At 42.7% G+C, this 24,224-nt stretch overlaps 1 protein-coding gene across 10 annotated transcripts in view; it reads right to left on the reverse strand.

Moving 5' to 3' along the window:
- The window catches only part of CACNA2D3 (calcium voltage-gated channel auxiliary subunit alpha2delta 3), a 752,236-nt gene that overhangs the window by 541,261 nt on the left and 186,751 nt on the right, over nt 1-24,224 (reverse strand). For 9 of the 10 annotated variants that reach the window (XM_045024490.1, XM_045024489.1, XM_045024494.1 and 6 more), the window contains exon 3: nt 12,146-12,262. In XM_045024490.1, coding sequence (XP_044880425.1) covers nt 12,146-12,262 — 117 coding nt within the window. Of the gene's footprint in view, nt 1-12,145; nt 12,263-14,369; nt 14,441-24,224 lie in introns of all 10 variants that reach the window. The other variant, XM_045024491.1, reaches the window with a different exon arrangement.

Here is a 24,224-nt window from a genome sequence, read left to right on the forward strand (position 1 = left end):
GCAGGAAGCCCAGCTGCAAGATATTGCCATTCGTGATACGCTACTTGCCAAAAGGGAGGGGCGAGGCCCAGCTGCGGTTGTTCCACCTACCCCAGAGGGCAAACTACTGTTGAGAGAATGGACCAAGCTAAAACTGATTCAGGGAGTGCTACACCGCGTGATCACAGATCCCCTACAAAGACAACGGAACCAACTAGTGCTGCCGAAAGAGTACAGAGGCCTGGCCATGAGGGCCCTGCATGATGACTTTGGACATTTAGGGATGGAGAGGACCCTGGAACTTATCCGCAGTAGGTTCTATTGGCCCCGGATGGCTGAAGATGTTCGCAGGAAATGTGAGACCTGCGCTCGATGTGTCCAAAGGAAAACTCTGCCCACCAGGGCAGCATATCTGAAGAACATCACCAGCAACAAACCTCTGGAGCTGGTTTGCATTGACTTCTTGTCTTTAGAAGTGGACAAGAGGAATATTGGGAACATTCTAGTAGTGACCGACCATTATACGCGATATGCGCAGGCATATCCCACACGTGATCAGAGGGCCACCACTGTCGCTCGAGTACTGTGGGAAAAATATTTCTCGGTTTATGGATTCCCAGCCCGGATACACTCGGATCAGGGACGAGACTTTGAGAGTCACCTTCTAAAGGAGGTGCTGAGGATAGCCGGAATTAAAAAGTCGAGGACAACGCCGTATCACCCGCAGGGTGACCCTCAGCCAGAGAGGTTCAACCGGACCCTATTAGATATGTTAGGGACTTTGCGGCCAGAGCAGAAGGCAACCTGGAGCCAACATGTTGCATTTCTGGTGCACGCCTACAATGCCACCAAGAACGACGCTACGGGAGTCACCCCATATTTCTTGATGTTTGGGCGAGAACCAAGATTACCCATAGACCTGTGCTTTGGTGTATCCGAGGATGGAGATAGCTATGAAAGTCATCAGCAATATGTATCCCGACTACGAGAAAAGCTGCGGGATGCTTATCACTTAGCTGCGTCTGCAGCTTGGAAGAATGCAGACCGCAACAAACATCGATATGATGCTAGGGTACGTCTGCAAGAGCTCCAGCCAGGGGACAGAGTCCTGCTGCGAAATATGGGTATTGCTGGCAAACACAAGATAGCTGACAGATGGAAGGCAATACCTTACTTGGTAATGGAAAAGCTAGGAGATCTGCCGGTCTACAAGATCAAACCTGAAGAGGGTCCAGGGCACACAAAGACGGTGCATAGAAACCTTTTGCTCCCGGTGGGGGAATTGGTGGGCAGCCCTTATGAGATGGGCCACAACAGGGCAACTGGGCAGAACGAAGGTGCTGTACCAAAGCCACCTTCCAACGTGGACAGCCGGCCTCCTGCAGCTAACTTACCCCTACTCAGCACATCTGAGAGTGAGTCTGAGGAGGAAGACACAACCATGGTGTATCCTAGGATGAAGACAAGATTGCAGTCTCAATCAGCTGAATCCAAAGAGAGCACCTCCTCTTCTGCCCTAAACCCTATGGCAGAAGTATTTAGGCCCATTCCTGACACCCCTGAGCCACTGGTGGAACCCCCATGTGATGACTTACACAGATTATTGGACAGTGGCGACATACAGATGGAAGATGCCCCAATCACCTTCGACCCTCCACTGCTAGAAATGCAGGGGCCTATGCCAGTATCCGAGGGGAACTCACAGGAAACTTCCCCATCTGTCACTCCAGAGGATGTCCCCCCTACCACAGCAACAGAGATTCTCAATAGGCGAGACAGGGTAATAAGACCAGTGAAACGGTTAACTTATGATGCACCTGGGGTGACTAGTGAGGAGCCAATACATTTAGCACACAGGCTTGTGGAAGCTAAAGTGGGCTATCTGAGGCCGTTTGATGGGGGCCAGTAAGTTGGTACAGTAGGGAATGTGATTTGTCGGGACGACAAATTCTCGGCTGGGGGGAGGATGTAAGCAGAGTCAGGATGAGCTCTACCCTGACATCTGGTGGTAGATTATGGGGAGTGCAGAGTGGCAGGTTCCAGTATTCGCATTAGCATTTCAGTTATTTGCATGGGCACTCCCACCCCCACTTAGCATACCACAAAGCAGTATGGGATGGTTGTTTTCACAGCTGTGGGAGCCCCAATTTCGTTGTTATTGGGGCAGGAGGAATGAAATGTTGTCACCCCGATTGGGTAAATGGGGAACTACAAAATTGTCTTGTGATGGGGGGGTTTCCTTGTCAGCTGGATAGCACTTGCTAGATGGGGCACATGAGTTCCAAAACCCATTGAAAGGAGAGAGGCTGGGGACAGAGATCTGTACTGGGTGGTGCAGGCTTCTTGTGTGAGCCAGAAGCACCAGTTCCACCTGTGCCTCTCTCCACTGTGAAATGTTAGAGTTAATTTTTGATTCCCTTAAGAATCTAGATACAGGTTACTGAGCTGAACTCACTGGGGCTCCCCTACTATGAGCTGGACTCACTAAGAGCTGAAATCACTGAAGAGCTGGACTTGCTGAGCTGAGAGCACTGAGTACTGTGCTTATGAGTGGGGGAGCCTGAAGCTATACCGTGGAGCAGAGCAGCTGGCAGAGCGGAGTGGAGCAGTTTGTGCAGCCACTGGGTGAGTGGAGCCAAGCAGCTCGTGAGGACGGCTGGAGTGGCTCACAGGACAGCTGGTGGACCAGAGCAGCTGGCAGAGCGGAGCAGCCCACAGAGCAAGCGGAGCTGAGCTGTTTGCGGGGACGACTAGTGGAAGCAGAACCCCATGACGAGGCAGGGCAGTTGGCCCCGAACCCACGTAAGGTGCCCCTTTCTACCCAGGCTGGGGAGGGGGACCTCTGCAGAGAGACTCTTGAACTCTGGGGCTGCACTGATCCGGGACCAAGACTTTTGGATGGTGGGACTTTTGGGACTGTGGGTGATTTGGGGGTTGCTGGACTCAAGGGCCCTGAGAGAAGGACACGGCACAATTTGCTGGGGTGGGTCTTTGCTCACGGTTTGACCCATGAACTCTAGCTGAGGTATTTTCCCAATTTAATGCTTGTTGTTTATCATGTATTAAACCTTTTCTGCTACACAAGACTCTGTGCTTGCGAGAGGGGAAGTATTGCCTCCTCGAGGCGCCCAGGGGTGTGTGTAAGATTTTCCCAGGTCACTGGGTGGGGGCTCGAGCTGGTTTTGCATTATGTTGTGGGGAAGGGACCCCTATGTATTGAACCCGGCCCTTGCTGCTATTGTTTCGGCCCGGCAGAAGGGTTACAATCACACAAATAATTCCAGTCATGTATCTACAAAACCAAAAGTAAATTTACAGCTATTTTAAGACCAAACATCTTTCAGTCAAACTTAAAGAGATATATAACATCTGTCATGGAAATAATAAAATACCATCTAAATGAATTAAGTTAAATTCACTAACAAAGTTGTATGGTGAGGGTTTTATTTTTTTAAGCAGTTTTCCCTTTTTTTTCGTTTATCACATGCTTTTCTCTCCGACTATTCTCACATATTCAGTCCCTCTAATACCATGGTATTCTTCCCTTTCATTTTTCCATCTCCCCTACAATTTTGCAGGATGTCCAAAATATACTCTCTTCCTTACAGCTTCCTCACCACACTCCCCAAATCTGTTTCACGACAGGCTCCCATCTGCTTTCATCTCCAACCTTTAACTGGGTTCCACAGGCTCTCCATCCTCCCATGAGTGGTGGTACCCATCCACTTCCACCTCAGGGTAGAATCATGTCCTCTTCTCTCTCTTCAACTCCAATAGGCTCAGAGAGAGAGAGAAACACACTAGGACAACTGGAGAGGTGCCACCTCTCTCGCCCACAACCCTACTGCTACACATCCTTCACAAGCCTCCATCTCCAACCATCAATGAGGGGTGGGTTCTGAAAACTATTGCTGCTGAGGATGAAGCTAGTGAGGAAGACAACCTCTAAAGTGCAACCCAATAAATTAATAGAGCCAAGTTAATCTCGCAAAAGACACACAATTAATACATCAAAAATGGAATCTTCTTTGGATTTGTTGAGCTTTATCTCAGTCTGCTTTCTGTGAATATTCTAGTGAAAAGGTTCAGTGGCATTATTTAGAAACAGCAAACTTTAAGTGAATAATAGAAAATATTCATAGAACGCAAATTGACAGAGATAGCAAAAGGAAAATTGTAAATTCAAGCATGTACATAGGAGCCTGATCAAAAGCTACCCTCATCCAATCAGGGAAAAGAAACCACATCTTATATGTCCAATCAAAATTAAACACATTTGAATTTAGAATACTGAATACTCTCAAAGTGCTTGCCAAAATTTACAGACCAAAAATTATTCAAATACTAAATACATTCAAGAAAATTGTAAGCTGCTTGGGGACAATTTGTAAATAAAGGCTACATTCACTGAATAAATTATTCAGTGTGAATTATTTCCTGAGCTTTATCAAACAAATTGGCTCAGGGCGCACACTGTAAAATATAGCCTATGGGTAAAAATAGTTCCTTCAGTTATGAACTATTGCCCTAAGCTTTGGGCTATTTACCACAGTCTGTCTGTCTATTCATCCATCCATGTTCATTCTACATTCATCATCAAGATATTCAAATCCCTGTTTTTAATAACCAGTTATAACTTGGGCACTATTTTACTGTTATTTTCCTTGGAGCTAGTCAATATTTGTATACTATATTCATATTCACACACACACACACACCCCTCATATGCTATGTGCATATAAAAACAAAATCATCCTAATAGTATCTCTTAGCAGTTTCAAAGATTGATGTAAAAATCATCTGTGGAAAAATCCATACTCTATTGTAAATGTTTATTAAATGCAAATGCTGATATTTTGCTCCTTGGAAAATGTGTCTATGCATGTGAAATTTTGTGATAGAAAGCTTTAAAGTCCCAGGTTTCTCTAGATAAACCCCACTGGTTTACTGATGCGTGAATGCACAAAAATTGAATTACTGTACAACAGCAATTACTTTTCATAGTACAACTATAATGGGAATCAGTTCTGCAATGAACACCACGTAGTTATACAAGGAAAAAAACTTAATAAAAATTGTTTTATTTAACACATTTTCTCCTAGTCAAGGATATTTATTTTAGAGCAAAACATTCCTCAATATTTGATTTCTCATCTTATAAATGTAAAGCAAGAATCATTTTGATAGGATTCTGTTTACTTACAGTGGAACTTTAATACTAAAAAGCTATTTAATGATGTATCCCAAGTTTTAGTAAAAGCTGATGGAATGTTCCCTAATAATAAAGTTGACTTTACTACCCTTCACAAACTCTCTGGATCCTCTTTGGTTTGTTTGTTTATTTTCTACTACCCATAATAGTGGTGGGCAGCCTGCGGCCCATCAGGGTAGTCCGCTGGCAGGCTGCAAGACAGTTTGTTTACACTGACTGCCCGCAGGCCTGGCCGCCCGCAGCTCCCAGTGGCTGCAGTTCGCCATTCCTGGCCAATGGGAGCTGCAGAAATCGGCACGGGTTGCAGGAATGTGCTGGTCACAGCTCCAGGAGGGGGCTAAGTCTGGGGCCACAGCTGGGGGCGGGACCAGGGACAGAGCCTCAGCTGCGGGGCCGGCAGCTAGGTGGTGCTCCCTTCCCACCCCCTGTGCAGGCTTGCCTAGACCCCAGACACACCCCCTCAAAATGTTCCTCCATGACCCCCTACAAGGGCACGCCTCACAGTTTGGGGACTTCTGACAAACATTAAATTTGGCCAACTAGCTGCAATTTTACCATGACTTGATAAATCAATACAAGATCACCTAAAGGAAACCTAAGATTGCAAGAGTGGGACTCCTGGGAGGAAGTGGGCTGGTTAGACATGGTCAGCTGCTTTGAGTTTGACCATCAAATGGGCTTGCAGCTGAGGCACTTGCTGTTTCCCTTTGCATTGCTGCCAGTTTATAGCTTGCTACCCATATTCTCTCTCTTACAATTGAATTAAACTGTGTCCTGCAGCTGCAGCTACTGCTAAATTTTACTCCTGGGGGAATTCTGTGCCACTGGACAATGCAGAATTTGTGCAGAAATTAATGTTATGTGCAGAATTATCTCCCCCCACCACCTCGCCACAGAAATGGACTACATAGCTGCTGGCTACCATTAGGGGGCGCTGAACCAAGCAAAGCCCCAGGGCCATCCAGAGGATTCAGGGGGCCTGGGGCAAAGCAATTTCGGGGGCCCCTTCCATAAAAAAAAAGTTGTAATACTATAGAATACTATATTCTCGTGGGGGCCCCTGCAGGGCCTGGGGCAAATTGCCCCACTTTTCCCCTCCCCCCGCCCCACCCGGGCGGCCCTGCAGAGCCCAGCTTGCAAATAGAAGACACTGCCCTGGGGAAGAGGAGGGAGCTGGAGGGTTCCCAACAGCTGCAGTTCCCAGCATGCCCAGAAGGAAGGAGGCGGCGTGCAGGAAACTCCATACAAGTCTTGGACTCAGCATCAGGCTCTTTTCTCCATCTGGATCCCTGTGCTCTGAAGGGTACAGGGTGCAAGTGTCTGGGCTGTGGGGGCACCTCACAGCTGGGCTCAGGATGGGTAGGGGGTGTGGGTGTATGGTTGTCCTGATGGGCTCTTGGGAGGGGAGAGGGCATAGAAACAGGAACTGGGCTGTCGGAAGAGTTTCTTTAAGTCTCTGCTCCTAGAGGAATATTTTTGTGTCTGTATTGTTACAGACATAGTTGCTTATAGGTATTTTGAAATGAATTACCAAAATAATTGAAACTGGTGTGATAATATGTTATTTTGACAAATATAATATGCATAATTTTTATTTTTTTGGCGCAGAATTCCCCCAGGAGTAAAATTTGCAAGACTCTAGAAGTTACTACACAACCTACACTGGCTTGACTGAAAAATTAAACCTTTATTGAATTGCCCAATATATTTGTCCCATTTGTATAGGCAGTAAGATTTTTCCCAGCCTGACTGTAGATGACTTTGAGATACACTAGAACAGTGGGTATCCCATGCCCCTAGGGATACGCAGAGGTCTTCCAGGGGGTATGTCAACTCATCTAGATATTTGCCTAGTTTTACAACAGGCTATAGATAAAACACTACTGAAGTCAGTATTGATTTTGGGGTTTTTTTCTTATATAGGAACCTATTACCCCTCCTCCCCCAACCCCTGTCCTTATTTTTTACAGTACAAACTAAAATTTCATACAGACAAGGATTTGTTTATACTGCTTTATATACTATACACTGAAATGTAAGTACAATATTTATATTACAATGGATTTATTTTATAATTATATGGCAAAAATGAGAAAGGAAGCCATTTTTCAGTAATAGTGTGCTCTTCTGTATTTTGTACTTTTGTATTTTGATGTCTGATTTTGTAAGCTTTTAAGTAGCAAGTAGCTTTTGAAACTTAGGGGTATGCAAGACAAATCAGACTCCTGAAAGGGATACAGCAGTCTGGAAAGGCTGAGACCCACTGCACTAGAATGTGTTTTCACTATTATAAATATAAATGACATGCATCCAACGAAGTGGGTATTCACCCACGAAAGCTCATTCTCCAAAACATCTGTTAGTCTATAAGGTGCCACAGGACTCTTTGCTGCTTTTACAGATCCAGACTAACACGCCTACCCCTCTGGTATTATAAATAGGGTGACCAGATGGTCTAATTTTATAGGGAGAGTCCTGATTTTGGGGGCTTTTTCTTATATAGGAACCTATTACCCCCCACCCCAGTCCTTATTTTTTTACACTTGCTACCTGGTCACCCTAATTATAAAGACAATTAAAAATGAGCAGTATTGTATCAGTCCCACTTAGTTTCACTTCAACTTAAGCACTGCACAACAATTTTTACAACAAAATTACTAAATCTTAACCCAACTACCAACTATTGCATTAATCATCCAGGATATATTAGTTAATGAGAACATCCTTAACTACAGCAACCACACATTAATGTTAACTAGATCTAGAATTATTTGTAAATTTTCAGCATAATAAAGAAAGTTACCTATAAAAACGTACCTCACCAAGTAGATGACAAAAGGTTTAGAACTTTTGGTTTCCCATTTACTTTACACATCTGACAGCATGAAAATAGGACTTTTCTGTGATAGGATAATTGCATACTGAAGAGTAATTCAAGTAGTGGATGAGTATGATAAAAATCACACTGAATCAACTAATCACTATGAAAAGTGATGAGAAAGAAAGATAAAATCAAGCCAGAATATAAAAGGAGGAAAAATGTTCAACACTGATTAGTAGCTGAGAACAAGTTGATGCGTTTAAAAAAAATCTGAAGGACTTTACATTACTCTATTTCTGTATTTTCAAGTTTTATCAGGACCTATTTCGCACAGATTAAACAGTCTACATTCCTAGGATTTTCTGAATGATGACTGCTTTCGATCACTGTTTCTGCTGAATGCTGAAAATATGCTGTTTGAAATAATTATTATGTGCCAGTCAGTTGAAATACTATTTCAATCAAAATGTAGATTTTTGGCAGAGATGACTACTTGCAGTTAATTCAATTAGTAATTAGGACTGTATCAAATTGTGGTACCATTAGAGCAGCAACATTGTATGAATATTTGGATTTTGAACCCTGTTGATGGATGCCCCAATTATGTTGGATGGGGGGAATTCTGCAGTGTTTCCATTATATTGGGGTTTACTGGCTTATGAGTGTCTGAGCTCTAGAAGTTAATATTTTGGTTGCAATTTTGAAATTTAGGTTTTGGAATGAGCATTGATCTTTGGCATAGGTTCTTCTTGTACCGGTTTCTTATTAATCTAAATCAGGGGTCGGCTACCTTTCAGAGGTGGTGTGCCAAGTCTTCATTTATTTACTCTAATTTAAGGTTTCGCGTGCCAGTAATATATGTTAATGTTTTTAGAAGGTCTCTTTCTATAAGTCTATCATATATAACTAAACTATTGTTGTATGTAAAGTAAATAAGGTTTTTAAAATGTTTAAGAAGCTTCATTTAAAATTAACTTAAAATACAGAGCCCCCCGGACCGGTGGCCAAGACCCAGGCAGCGTGAGTGCCACTCAAAATCAGCTCGTGTGCCGCCTTTGGCACGCATGCCATAGGTTGCCTACCCCTGATCTAAATAAATATCAGAATCCTGCAATATTTACATTAAAAAAACATTATTCCAGGGTCAGTTAAATGCAGCATGCTTTTTGTCTCAAGTGGAAGCATATAGAAGATGAGCTAACTGTAGATTTGCTGCACAAGATATAAGTTGTGTAGAACGAGCATTGCACCACAGGATTTCAGAGCTTTTCAAGAAGTGTAACTGGCAAACTGCCATCCTTCACATTATAAATGTATTATTATAACTTCAAAAAACATAGCACTCACTCACTAAGCCTCAGCAGGAATAAGCATCTTATTCATCCCTCTAACTGTCACCTCAAAATATCCAAGGTGGCTACATGTTATGTAACTGTTTCGGTAAAGCTATTATCTTGCAATCAGAACTAAGCAGATTTTCAATAATAATAAAACCAAAACCAAATTAGGAAGTGCAAACTTTTTTTTTTCTTAAAGATTAAGGAAACAAGACCTATGTGTATTGGGAACTCTGGGTTCTAGACACTTTTTATTGCACCAAAGCCTCTTCTCACCATACTGTATTCATGCTTTAATTTCATAGAATTCTGGCGGACCGTTACTCAGAGCAATGCATTTTGGTCCACATAAAACATTATTTCTTAGATATCAAGACCGTGTCTATAAAAGGAGCCAAAACATTTCTAAACACCACGCAAATTCAGATTAGAGATCATCCACTGCAGTGCTGTGACTGAGACATCAACTGCTCTTTCCTACTGATTCCCCATTCCTGTAAATAGACATTGTCTTTCATTACCTGTAGTTTGCGACTCACTGTTAGCTACAAATGTCAGTGCTGCACTGAAGTGCTTTAGTGGGGCTCTCGATGCTTTTTTCCACATTTCCTGATCTCAAAGCAGTACTCCTTCTGCTAGGAAATAAGGAAACTGATCCCTTCACAGTCAATATTGTGCAACTCCCTGCAGAAGATGTTCAAGTGCAGGTTCTGCTCTAAAAAGGGGCAGTAAAAATAGCATTGTGGAGTATCATGTATATTATCTCTGAGAGCCTCCCTGTCAAATGTGCTCAGTTTATAGGTTAAAAGGCATTTTATTTTACAGTCAACCCAGAAAACTCAACCTTGAATCTGGACGTCTTGCAGAATTCTTTACTTTTTCTGATCATGCACAAGAAAAACAGTTCTACAGGTCAAATTTTGCCTTCAGTCAGACCAGCGAAACCCCAGTGTCTTCAATTGCTGCTTTCAGTGACATTTCTGGAATCGCAGGACCTTCAGTGCACTGATGTGGACACAGCAGCAAAATGAGGACAAAATGCATAGAATTTGGTGGCAGACCACAACTTTAATTAAACTTTATCACAAGGGAGGGGAGCTACCCACCCACCACCGATACTCTCCTATACTAGCCATTTAATTGGTTCCAGTGCGGGGCACCTTACCCGTAATGTGGGGTAGTGTCTCCTCAGCTTACCCGCATGACTCAGTTCTCTCTGAGTCCTAGCACCCTCTGTCCCTGAGGATCTTAGCCTGAGAGGGCCACAAGGTCTCACCCTATCACCTGAGCCCAAGGCCCATCACCAAAATTCCAGGTCTTTTACCTCTCTTAACTGCACAGGAAACTAGCCACAGGGGGCACCAGTGACTATCTTTGTCACCCCACACACACATACCCAACCACACCGCACACCTCCTGTATCAATGCCTGCCCAATACAGACCCTCATAACCGTTCTCAAACTTCATTGCACCATGACCCTCTTCTGAAAACAAAAAATACTACATGACCTCCGGCGGGAAGGCAGTACTTGAGCCCAGCTGCCCCCAGGCTTCAGCTTCAGCCCTGGGCTCCAGCAAGTCTCACGCTAGCCCCGGTAACCCCATTAAAATGGGGTCCTGACCCACAGTTTGAGAACGGCTGAGTGTACCCCTATGTCAGCACCTCCATTTAACAAATGTACACAATCAACTTGGAAAACTTCTGGCCAATTGTAACAGATGCTCCTGTGCTGTACCACTGGACCCCCTATGTCCAGGAATATCTTGGTGACCTGTCTATTCACTTTCACCCATCTTCTTTTACATCCTGAGGAGGACGAGGATTGCTGCTGCAAGCGGGTGAGTAACCCTGCTGGAACAGAGCCAAAAGAGGTTCCGCATGGCCCGTGCACTAGGCTAAATCCTGGGAGCTGGGAAATGCTGTCCAATCGGCATCCCCCTCCTCCAGCCAACCAATGAACGCCACAGACTCCCAGAGGAGGAGCTACCTTTTGTCCCTTGCTGAGGGTCTCTGTCCCTTGCCTCTGGGACTGACCTCCTTTCACCGCCGGCCCCATCAATTTCCCCTACCCATGTATGCAGGTGGCTGGCATTTTGCACATGTATAAATGAATGGAAGTTAACAATTGTTGATGATACCCAAGAAGAAACAGAATACAGCTCACTCTCTCAGCTGTGTGGGTTGTGCAAAGCTAACCGGAATCAAAAGTGGTTAAAAACATTTATTTTTGTCACTAAAATCAGCATATATGACTCTGAAAACACAAATTGCCACTCCACCCTTTATAAACATTGCAGTGGAAAGGAGTTTCAGCAATATGAGACAAGCAGAAAATTATGTACAGTAGACACATTTGCCAGCCTGTGTTACACATTTACCACAGATGGGGCGGGGAGGGGAATCAGATTGTTCAATCAAGGGAGATTAGACTAGGCAGATCCCGTCCAATATTATTGTTAACAGGGTACTGTAATTAATTCTGCTTTGGTTTGGTTTTGTTAATATACAGATATAGGTATACCATTATTTTATCAGCAAATATGACACTAAGAATATTTGTAATAAACTGGTACTTCAAAGCTTGCCACATATGCAAAGCTTTTCCATGATTATCAAATTTATCTAACTGATGGTAGATAAATCTACTTCTGAGACTGGACCTTAAAAAGACTTCCGAAGTCTTTCGACACTTTTTACACCATCACCTTCAATTACCATGGATACAACATTCTAAGTTACTGGCACATTTTGTACAACTGCACAAAATATTAAAGCAAAATGATCTGCTACTTACCCGTACAGCTTCAGACTTTTTATGAAACATTTCTTCCATACTTTTTGCTAGCTTTTTCACAAGCTGAAGGCCATCAATTTCTTCTATTGAAACATCCTTCTCATATTCTTTGTATTTCTGCAAGAAAGTAGAATTGTAAAAGGAAGTTACTTGAAATTCTGACAACTTGTAACTCGATGCACACTCCATTTTTTCTGGCTTTTGTACATTTCCTTGGTATTCAGTTGGGTACTGGAGGGCTAGTTAATGCAAAAACACTTTTACTAAGATGGATCTGTTAGATCCAGAACGCCAATGGTGAAAAACAGAATAAAATGTATTCATCCTTTCCACTGTGGGGAAAGGAACCAAAACTGCTCAAACATACATAACAGCAAATGGTATAAACAAAAAGACCTTATTTTAAACTAGTGATATGTCCCTAGTCCCCTCTAGTTTTAGGTCCCCAGAGCTAGCCTCCTTCAACTAAAATTAAACAGAACTTTAATAATCTAGCTCTTCTTAGGTCCTGATTTAGAAAACCATGTAAGCATGTGCTTAACTTTATATACATGCATAAGGCTACCCCTAAACAACAAAGTGCCCTTTCACAGGAACAAATGAGGACAAATCCTACTTTGTGGTCTCTTCTCTCTTCAATGCATGTGTATGCACAAGTAACTCTTGGTAGCATGAATAAGAATTAGACAGGAATGGAGAGACAAATACATCCCAAAAGCATGTCAGCCATTCATTTCTGGCCTCCTTTTATTCTTTTCTGATGCCAACATTTTGAATTTTATTTCTGTATTGGTGTTTACAATAATAATAAAACAACTGCATTTTATTTGGGATCAGTCCTGAAGATGGTAGTGTATTCCCCTCCCACCATTAATCCCATAATAGTCAATACACTCAGCCATAAAGGTTTTCATAATCAGGCTATAGTTTTGTAATCTGACTCCCTCTCTCTAAGGGTTTACTCTTGCTGGCTATGAACGAAGTAATTGGCAAAACTCCCATTATGGCAAGAAGAATACGATAGTATGTAATTAGGGATGAACCCATCAAATTTAATATCATGATATATCCTTTTCATATTATTAATTATATTTAATTATTCTATAGAATTATTCTATTCCAGTTCCATAGCTTCATCAGGAACAGAAGCAAGCATATGAATTATTATTATTATTATTAGGTGCCTCCACGAACAGATAAGTAATGTGAGGTTCCTGCTCTGAGGAGTTTACCATCAAAGTTCATTTAAGATACTAGGAGGATGCATAGGAGTTACAATAATAAGATACACAACTACTTATCAAAGACATGCGAGCATCATGGTGGGACACTTTAAAAAATAAACACTAATGAGAAATGTGTTTATATATGAGAAATATATGAACACTTACTGTTGAATATATTATTTTTTAATGCTAGATCATATTATAGAGACAAATATGAATCAAAATCCCTGATCTGAGGAGCTCACATTCAAAGTCAAGAAAAGCAATATCATTGGGGGGAGGGATATCTCAGTGGTTTGAGCATTGGCCTGCTAAACCCAGGGTTCTGAGTTCAATCCCTGAAGGGGCTATTTGGGGATTGGTCCTGCTTTGAGCAGAGGGTTGGACTAGATGATCTCTTGAGGTCCCTTCCAACCCTAATAATCTATGATTTGGCTTGTGGTCATGTTCCACTACATATTAGTTTTTTTTAAATCTCTACAAGCTCCACGCACCATTCTTAAGCTCAGGCACTGCCAGTAAAAGTTAAGACTTTTCAAAATTAGCAAATTAATGCTCTGATCCTGCAAACACTTAAGCATGTGCACAACTTTACTCATATGAATAGTCCTATTTGACAGTCACATGCCCACTCACAGTAAGCAGATTCTTCCAGGAAATCTCATTGTAAGAGTTATGCTCACTGGTTCAGGAAATAGAAGTACTATCATGTGATTAAAAGCTAAGCACTGCAGCTCAAATTTGATATTTTCAATTTTGACCACCAAGCCATAAAATGTACAATAGACATGGCACATGCTTCTTGCAGCCCTGATTCAGAAAAGCTCTTAAGTGAGTGCTTAAGTCCCACTGACTTAAATATATGCTTAAGTTCTTTGCTGAATCAAGGACATAACAAGATGTTTACATATTTTCCAGTATTGTACTCCCCAGTTACTGCATCATAAGATGACACAATCGTCTAAGATAGAGTATCTTCTTAAAGACAATGCACTCACCACAGCTCAACATGGCATCCTTGTCCAGCTGGCAGGAAGCAAAAGGTTGTTGCCCTTTTAAGGATTCCACCCTACAGTCATAGTACAGGGGAAAAGTTTACAGGGAGCAGGAAAGAGCTGGGGGGAGGGCAGGGAGCACTACCCTGCCTGCTGACCAAGAGAATGGCAGGTATTTATACCCTGGGCAGCACCAGAGAAGCCCTCTTTTATCTGGATCAGGCTGGCAGAGACATACTGAGCTACTGTATGCTACAGAATTCTAAATATTTCCATAGTAACCTAATGGAAAAAAAACAAACTAAAACAAATAATGACAACAAAGAGTCCTGTGGCACCTTATAGACTAACAGACTACAGACTAATAGACTATAGAAATTTCCAGAGGCAGGTATAAATATGGAGGCAAGAATCAATCTATTTATACCTGTCTCTGTAAATTTCCACCACGTGCATCTGACGAAGTGGGTATTCACCCATGAAAGCTTATGCTCCAATACTTCTGTTAGTCTATAAGGTGCCGCAGGACTCTTTGCCGCTTTTTACAGGTCCAGACTAACATGGCTACCTCTGGGTAGCGTGGCCACCTCTGAGTCCTGTGGCATCTTACAGACTAACAGACGTATTGGAGCATAAACTTTCGTGGGTGAATAGCCACTTCGTCAGACGCATGTGGTGGAAATTTCCAGAGGCAGGCATAAATATGCAGGCAAGAATCAGTCTAGAGATAATGAGGTTAGTTCAATCAGGGAGGATGAGGCCCTCTTCTAGCAGCTGATGTGTGAACACCAAAGGAGGAGAAACTGCTTTTGTAGTTGGCTAGCCATTCCCAGTCTTTGTTTAATCCTGAGCTGATGGTGTCAAATTTGCAAATGAACTCAAGTTCAGAAGTTTCTCTTGGTGGGTTGTCTGTGGGCGAGGACTGGCTTGCCTCCCAAGGCCTGTGAAAGTGAGGGATCGCTGTCCAGGATGGGTTGTAGATCACTGATGACGCGTTGGAGAGGTTTTAGCTGAGGACTGTAGGTGATGGCCAGTGGAGTTCTGTTGGTTTCTTTCTTGGGCTTGTCTTGCAGCAGGAGACTTCTGGGTACATGTCTGGCTCTGTTGATTTGCTTCCTTATTTCCTGGTGTGGGTATCGCAGGCCAGTCCTGACCCACAGACAACCCGCCAACCTTAAGCATATTCTCACCAGCGACCACACACCGCACCATAGTAATTCTAACTCAGGAACCAATCCATGCGACAAACCTCGATGCCAACTCTGCCCGCATATTACATCAGTGACACCATCACAGGACCTAACCAGATCAGCCACAACATCACCGGTTCATTCACCTACATGTCCACCAATGTTATATATGACATCATGTGCCAGCAATGCCCATCGGCCAAACTGGACAATCCCTACGTAAAAGGATAAATGGACACAAATCAGATATTAGGAATGGCAATATACAAAAACCTGTAGGAGAACACTTCAACCTCCCTGGACACACAAAAGCAGATTTAAAGGTAGCCATCCTGCACCAAAAAAACTTCAGGACCAGACTCCAAAGAGAAACTACTGAACTTCAGTTCATTTGCAAATTTGACACCATCAGCTCAGGATTAAACAAAGACTGGGAATGGCTAGCCAACTACAAAAGCAGTTTCTCCTCCCTTAGTGTTCACACCTCAACTGCTAGAAGAGGGCCTCATCCTCCCTGATTGAACTATCCTCGTTATCTCTAGACTGATTCTTGCCTGCATATTTAAACCTGCCTCTGGAAATTTCCACCACATGTGTCTGACGAAGTGGCTATTCACCCACGAAAGCTTATGCTCCAATACATCTGTTAGTCTATAAGGTGCCACAGGACTCTCTGTCACAATGTATAGATTGTAACTTGTCCCAGTTGCAAATAAGTTTGATCTTGTTTTATACTTGTCATAGGTCTCACCCCCACTTAGAGCTGTTGGGTTCCAAAATGGGGACCTGCATTGACTCCCCTAAACTAAAATCCTAGTTTAGATCTGGTAAAAGCTTCCACCACCCAATAATGTACGTGTATTGGGACACAGTCCTTCCCCAAAATCCTTGGGGATCCCAAGAGCCCCAAATCCATGGAGTTCTTACAACTACGAGAAATAACCATTCCCCTCTGCTTCCTCCCCCTTCCCTTGTCCTGGAGAGAGATACCTTGATTCAAACTCCTTGAATCAAACAAAGAGGGATTTACTTTTCCCCCTCCCCTCTCCTAGTGCCTAGGTGAGATACCTGATTCAAACTCCTTGAATCAAACCCAGGAGGAACTCTCTCTTCCCCCCTCCCCTTCCCCTGAATTTCCACAAGAGAAGGAATTAACCAAGTCCAAAGAAAAGAAAAGAATTTATTAAAAGAATAAAAAGAAAGTAACTGTCTCTGTAACCAAGATGGAACAATACACAGGGTCTAAACTTATCAGTCTCTGGAGAGAATTCCCCCTCCTTTCTTTCTCAGTAAAAGCAATACAGTACAGAATTAAAGAAATTCTATAGCAAAACACAGAATTGCAAATATAGAAATAAAAGTATAAGAATACTAGTTCCTTGCTAATACTCACTAGCTTGAATAGAAGAATTTATTGCAGAAACCTGGGAGGACTTGATTAAGATGTCTGGACTCCCTTAATTCCCAAGAGAGACTCTCTAAAAAACAAAAGAACAGAAAAAAAAACTTCCCTCCACAGGGATTTGAAAATATCTTGTCCCTGATTGGTCCTTTGGTCAGGTGTTCACAGGTACTGCCTGTTAACCCTTTACAGGTTGAAAAAACCCTTAACCCTTAACTAACTGTTTATGACAATACTAAAGATGAGTAAACAGTTAATCTGTTACAAAAATATTTGACAAGTGTTTGCCTATTTCTGCTTATGGAATGCTGCAAACAAAACAAGGTTTTCTTGAATTTATTCAACTTAATCCTATTTATTTTATTCAATTTATTATTTATTTTATTTTTGGTGATTTTTCTCTTATTCTATAATCAGGTCAAAATTCAAAATCCCAAATAGAAGATTTTTAATCAGTTTCGCTAGTCACATAAAAGTGACATGAAATTGACTGACTTAGGGAATGAAAACAATTAGCATAACACTTTACAATCAGGTTTCTTGGAATTTGGTTTCTGAGACATTTGAGTTTATGAGCCCAAAATATCATTTTCTGTGACCATTCATGCTAGAAAAGGTGAACTGCACAAGTGTTCATACTAAAGAAACGTGAAAAGGAAATAAACGCAGCTGAAGTGAATTAAAATAAACATTCAAACCAATATCTGCAGATTTTTTTTGTAGCATTTATTTTTGTTTGCAATCATATAAAAATAATTTTCCATTTGTAACATCAACATTCTTGCAAAATGAGTAATGGATGCCTGAAAGAAAAGCAAGCTGGGGGACAATACAATACATAGTATGATTGTTTTGTGCCCCAAGGCAATCATTTCATCACTCTCTGAAGACCTATCTACACTAAGAAGGGTTTTTGTTTGTTTGTTTGTTTTTTTAGATTTCCCACCATTGGTAACACCAGTTCATCTCCACTGGTGTTAGTGCAGTTAGTCTGAGGGAAGACTGAGTGCCACAATTATTTTTAACATCATATTGAGACTCCAGAGAAAGTGCAACAACGAAAAAAAGCTGATAATACTTGAATTCAGATAGATCTTCAAGACCGAGAGTAAATTCCAGTGATGGACAGTAAGCACAAGCTCAGGAAACATATAGCAAGAAGGGTTCTCTTTTGCCATACTAAAATTTTCAGAAAACAATGGTCTATACTCACTTAAGCCTGACTACATGTCTGTAATGACCTATTTAGACGGGACATTTTGTGAACTATATAATCTTTTTGATCAATACCCATGGGAGAAACTTTCATGAACAGGATCAATAAAGAAGCAGCTGTAGTACTCTCCTGGAATCTAAACTAAACTAAATATTTGAGCCAATTACATTAATTACTGTCTAACAAGTTTTGTAACTAAAAATTGCCCATGGAATTAATATCATGAAGATCAGGGGAAATATAAGATTTCTCTGTTAACTTCTAGGCAGGGGTGGCTCTAAACATTTCGCCGCCCCAAGCAGGGCGGCATACCGTGGGAGGCGCTCTGCCGGTCGCTGGTCCCGCGGCTCCGGTGGACCTCCTGCAGGCATGCCTGCGGAGGGTGCGCTGGTCCCGCGCGGCCATCGAAGCTACGTGGGACCAGCGGACCCTCCGCAGGCACGCCTGCGGGAGGTCTACCGGAGCCGCGGGACCAGCGGACCCTCCGCAGGCACGCCTGCGGGAGGTCCACCGGAGCCACCTGCCGCCCTCCCGGCGACCGGCAGAGCGCCCCCTGCGGCATGCCGCCCCAAGCACGCGCTTGACATGCTGGGGTCTGGAGCTGCCCCTGCTTCTAGGTGCACTATGAATTTCTGATTTTCTATAACATTGCCATTTCAGCAGTACATACTAAAGACTTACCATTGTGCAATTTTGTTCTAATAGACTTTTCAAAAGGAGTCTATTAATTAAACTCTAACTAGTTTTGAAAAGCTTCATTTAAACCAACCTGAATTTTGTATTTTTTAAAAATCTGCCATGTTAATAGAACAAGCAGAATTTAGGCTACTATCCCCCAAGGGTATTTATGCCATTTTACATAATTAACTAATCCCAATTTTGTGTTCTTCTACCCACTTTGATCAAATGAGCATAAAGTAGCTTGTTATCCATGCACAGCAACTACTTCATTTTCACTGATCAGAGCAAGCGAAAGAACAGAGTCCACAGTAGGCAGTGACACATTATTGTAAAATATATCAATTGTGCCAAAAAGTAGTGTTCTGAAAAATCTGATTCCATTAAAAGCTGCCTGCTTTCCTCCGTGATATTTTTTGATAAGTCCAGGTCTAAAAAGACTGCCTTGAAGAACTGCTGTGCTTATTATATCAATAGGTCAGCACGTAGAGGGGCAATTCCCTGAAATGCTTATTTCAGTCTGCATGATCAGTGTTTAACATATCCGATTCTGATAAAAGTGTTTTTTTAACAATTGACCTTTGAGTTCCTGGAAAGTCGTCTTAAATGAATTGCTTGAAGAGATTGTTTTCAGGTCATAACAAGGTGAGATCAAGTGAAGAAAACCAGAAAATTATTGTTTGTGGAAACTGACTGATGCAGCTCTAAGACAATTTTTTCTTGTCACTCCCGTTATTATGCGATATATTCTATCAGTGTGTTGTGAGAAACTATTTCTAAAAAATCTCTATTTTGAGTGATTAGTGTTTTTTAAAAAGACGGATTTACAGACTATTAAAATAAAAGTGGATGATTTTCATGGAGAAAATGAAAACTAATGCGCAACATAAGTCTACAATTTTACACTGATGTCTGTTCATACATATTATAGTAACTCCTTGCTTAACGTTGTAGTTATGTTCCTGAAAAATGCGACTTTAAGCAAAATGATGTTAAGCAAATCCAATTTCCCCATAAGAATTAATGTAAATGGGGGGGGAGTTAGGTTCCAGGGAAATTTTTTTCACCGGGCAAAAAACTATATATTCCATAGATATACACACAGTATAGGTTTTAAACAAACAATTTAATACTGTTCACAGCTATGATGATTGTGAAGCTTGGCTGAGGTGGTGAAGTTAGAGGGTGGAAGAGGGAGGGATATTTCCCAGGGAATATCTTGCTGCTAAATAATGAACTAGCACTTGGCTGAGCCCTCAAGGGTTAACACATTGTTGTTAATGTAGCCTCTCACACAAGACAGCACGAACACGAGGGAGGGGAGACAGCATAGAAGACAGAGACAGACACACACCTTGTGTGCGGGAGAGAGAGAGATGCACACTGCCCCTTTAAGTAAGCGGACCCACTCGTAAGTGCATTGTCCTTTTAAGTGGATCAGGAAGTTGAGACAGCAGCTGCTGCCCCAAGTGCTCTATGTCTCTCTCCGTCTGTGTCCCCTCCCTGCTCCATATGGAGAAGGGGTAAGCAGGGTGCAGAAGCAGGGGAGAGGGGGACACCCTGACATTAGCCTCCCCCCCCTCCACTGCACAACAAGCAGGAGTTTCTGGGAGCAGCTCCAAGGCAGAGGGCAGGAGCAGCACACGGCAGTGGGGGGAGGGACAGCTGAACTGCCAGCAATTGATAGCCTGCTGGGTGGCTGCAGCACAGGGAACTTAGGGGATGGGGAGCTGACAGGGGGGCTGCCGGTCCACCCTGGTTACAAGCCCCCACCAGCTAGCTGCAAGGGGCTGCTCTTCCTACAAACAGTGGACAAAGCAGGCAGCTGCCAAACGACATTAGAAGGGAGCACTGCACAACTTTAAATGAGCATGTTCCCTAACTGATCAGCAATGTAACAACAAAACAACATTAACTGGGACGACTCTAAGTGAGGAGTTACTGTACTTTCACTTGTCTTAATTAACATTTGTAACCCAGGTTAATGGGTCTGATGAAAAAGGGAGCCAAGTTTGCTGTGGGTAAATGAGAGACAGGGAAGACTGCAGTGTGCTCACTTCACCAACGGTGACTGGGCAAACCTTGAGGGATAGAAGGCTGACTAAGCCAATAGGAGGGGGGATGAGAGAAGGACAGTTCTGCCTCAGGGGAGTGCAGGTGCTCCCTGACTGCCTCCACCTGCCTGAGGAAACACTGGCACTCCCCTGGCTGTCTTCCCTTGCAATGATGTTGCCTATTTGCCCTGAAAGGGGATTGGCAAACTACTCTGGGAGAGGACAACTGATCTTGGAAACACCGAGGAGACTGCTACACCATGGAAGCTTTTTCCCACTGTAACGCCTATTGCTGCTGTACAGAGGTTAGCCCCCTGGGCAAACTGATATCTTCATCATCTCGCCACACACAAGCATCTTCAGGCCTGCAATGCCTCAATGTATGTGGGTTCCTCCATATTACGGAGTCCACTAATGTGAAATAAACTAGATTCATGAATCCAGGGAAATTCACCCTGGGAGTTTTGTTACTTGGGGAGTTTTGTTACTTTGTTACTTTTGTTACCCACTCCAAATCCATCTTCTCCTTCCCCTTATATGAGTCCTCTACATTTCCCTTTGTAAATAAAGTGTACATTGTTTGTTGGTTCAGAAGTGTATATGTACGACATATCAGGTTAGTCACAGGGTAAGTACTGGGACAGGTTGAAACCACATAGGGAGGTACAGAAGGGTTCCTGACTACCTTAAATAGTCAGGTGGAGGCACCACCAGTTAATAAATAAGAACCCAGACCACTGAAATGCACTGAGACCAAAGCAGAGGGATACAAGGTAATGGCTCCTGTAGATGGTCAGCTGCCCTTAGGGATATGGCGACCCATAAACCCCTTTACACATGAATATATTTCAACATACAGAAAGAGTTGGAGAAAATTGAGGATATTATTTAAGCTCTCATTGAAAAGACCACACATCTTCTATGACGACACATGTCTAGCAGTCTGTTGGAAGCCTCTGTGAATATTTGCATCAAACTAGGAGTATATACTTATCTGCAGGATCTTGGCAGCTAAGGAGTTTATTTAATATGTATTTTGCATCAGCAGTTTCATAGCCTTAAAAGTACTTCTTATATTATTTTTGCTGCCAAAGGCAGCAGATTCCAAAAATGGAGACATTTTGTGGTTGGAAAGACCACCAGCTGTTTTTAGTATCCTGGCACCCTAGTGACTATGTTTAATGGGAAGAAGTCCGATTTAATTTGTGCACGTCTATACAATTTTTCTACAATGCTCACTATGCATGAGACTGGGAAACGTGGATTGGATCTAGAAGCAAGTTGGCTTTATGGTAAATATTAATACAGAAGGTTTGAACTGTTAAAAATATGTGGAGAACAATAAAACTTAAGTGACGGCCACAGTTATAAATAGATTTCCTTCCTTCCACTAGAGCAGTGGTGGGCAACCGGCGGCCTGCGGGGACATACTGGCCACTGCTTCCCACAGCTCCCGTTGGCCGGGAATGGTGAACCCCAGCCACTGGGAGCTGCGGGCAGCCGTGCCTGCGGACGGTCAACGTAAACAAACTGTCTCGCAGCCCGCCAGCGGATTACCCTGATGGGCTGCAGGTTGCCCACCACTGTACTAGAGAAAAGTCTGAACCACAGACTTCCATCATTGTCTTAACAGGAACTTTGCAGCCGTGAACTTCTGTATTGTTGCTGATTTATTCAATTTCAAATGAATTTCATATAAAATATGATTATTTCTTCCACTCTGATGCAATCTTGAGAAAAACAGCGGCTGTCCCATCAAAACTGCAACTGAGCAAACCACCGTGATTACAAGGGTTAGGGACAGGAAATGGGGCTTATGTCTTTTGGGGGGGGGGAGTAAAATCTCATAGTGTTACAACCCTGGATGGTTTCTCAAAGCAACACCTTGTTCAGCTGCTCTCTCTGCACTCTGTGAATATATTTGGTGGCACCGTACATAATATTTTAAATAAATAGGTTTTCCAATATTCTATGCTTTACTTCAGTTCACAAGACATTGAAATGCTCTGACCAGTATTATTTCTAAAGCCTGCAATGACACATTTACATTGCTAAAGAAGGAAAACAGTCTCAATAACTTAACAGTAAGTAAATGCTGGGGAGTAGCACATCATTTCATGAAAGGTTAAGGTCACAGCTGAACACTTCCTCTGATAAGTGGATTTCTAGCTCTCAAGAAGATTGAGTCCAAGCAACTTTTGATTTGCTACATTACAAGAAATATTTGAAACTCTGATTCCGTTAGTAAAATAATCATTTAGTATGAAATCCTCCACAGAGCCAAGAACTCCTCCACTGAGCCAAGAGCATTTATCATTTGAGAAAACAGACACAAAAAATGCATTATTTCTGCAGCTTCTATTTTACCAGATCATTTCACACAAGCACAAGGAAAAGAAAAACACTATTTCACTGTCAGAACTTTTAATGTTGTTCATATATTTGGGTCATTTTTTAAACCTTGCATAACTGAACATCTAGAAATAATGTACCAGAAATCAACCTACACAAAGCTGAGGTTGGAAGTTGTCAGGAGTCTACCCTCACTTGAAACTGGGCGGTTTCAAAGTGAGGACCCGCATGTCTTCCCCCCACCCCAAATCCTAGGGTAGGTCTCCTTCAGGCTGCCACCACTCGGTCGATTACGTGGGCCGAGACACCCCTATATTCCCCCTCCCACTCCCCTTTCCAGAGACGTTCCCTGGGGAAATACAGATCCACTCATCGGAGGGAAACCTCCCCCCCTCTCTCTCTCCTAGCCACTGGAAAGAGATACCTGATTCAACTGTTTGAATCAAACCCAGGAGGAACTATCTCCCCCCTCCCTTCTCTGCCCGGAGATAAGCCTGTCTCACCACCGAGAGAGTGTCTTCGCCCCTCCCCCTATCCACAGTAGAAGGGATTTAATCAAGTCTTTATAGAAAGAATTTATTAAAAGGAAAACAAGAAAATACAGAATCTCTATGAGCCCAAGCTGGACACTCATAGGGTATAACCTTGCTAAGTTTTGGAGAGAATCCTCTCTCTTTCTCAGTACACAAAACAGCAGAATAAGAATAATCAATAACAAACACACAGAATTGCAAGCATAGGATTATTAGGTGAGGACACAACGTATCTTTCTAATACTCACTATCTTGACTAGAAGAAATTAGTTCAGAAAGGTGGAAACTTGTAGACTTGATTAAAACATCTGGACCCTTGTAACTCCAGACGGCTAAAGACAAAGACCCCCCCCAAACAGAGGGAAAAGTTCCCTCCTAGGAGTTTCAAATTCTCTTCCCTGATTGGTCCTCAGGTCAGGTGTCCACCAGGTAC

The sequence above is a fragment of the Mauremys mutica genome, chromosome 7 (assembly GCF_020497125.1).
Source record: "Mauremys mutica isolate MM-2020 ecotype Southern chromosome 7, ASM2049712v1, whole genome shotgun sequence".
NCBI classification, from domain to species: Eukaryota; Metazoa; Chordata; order Testudines; family Geoemydidae; genus Mauremys; species Mauremys mutica.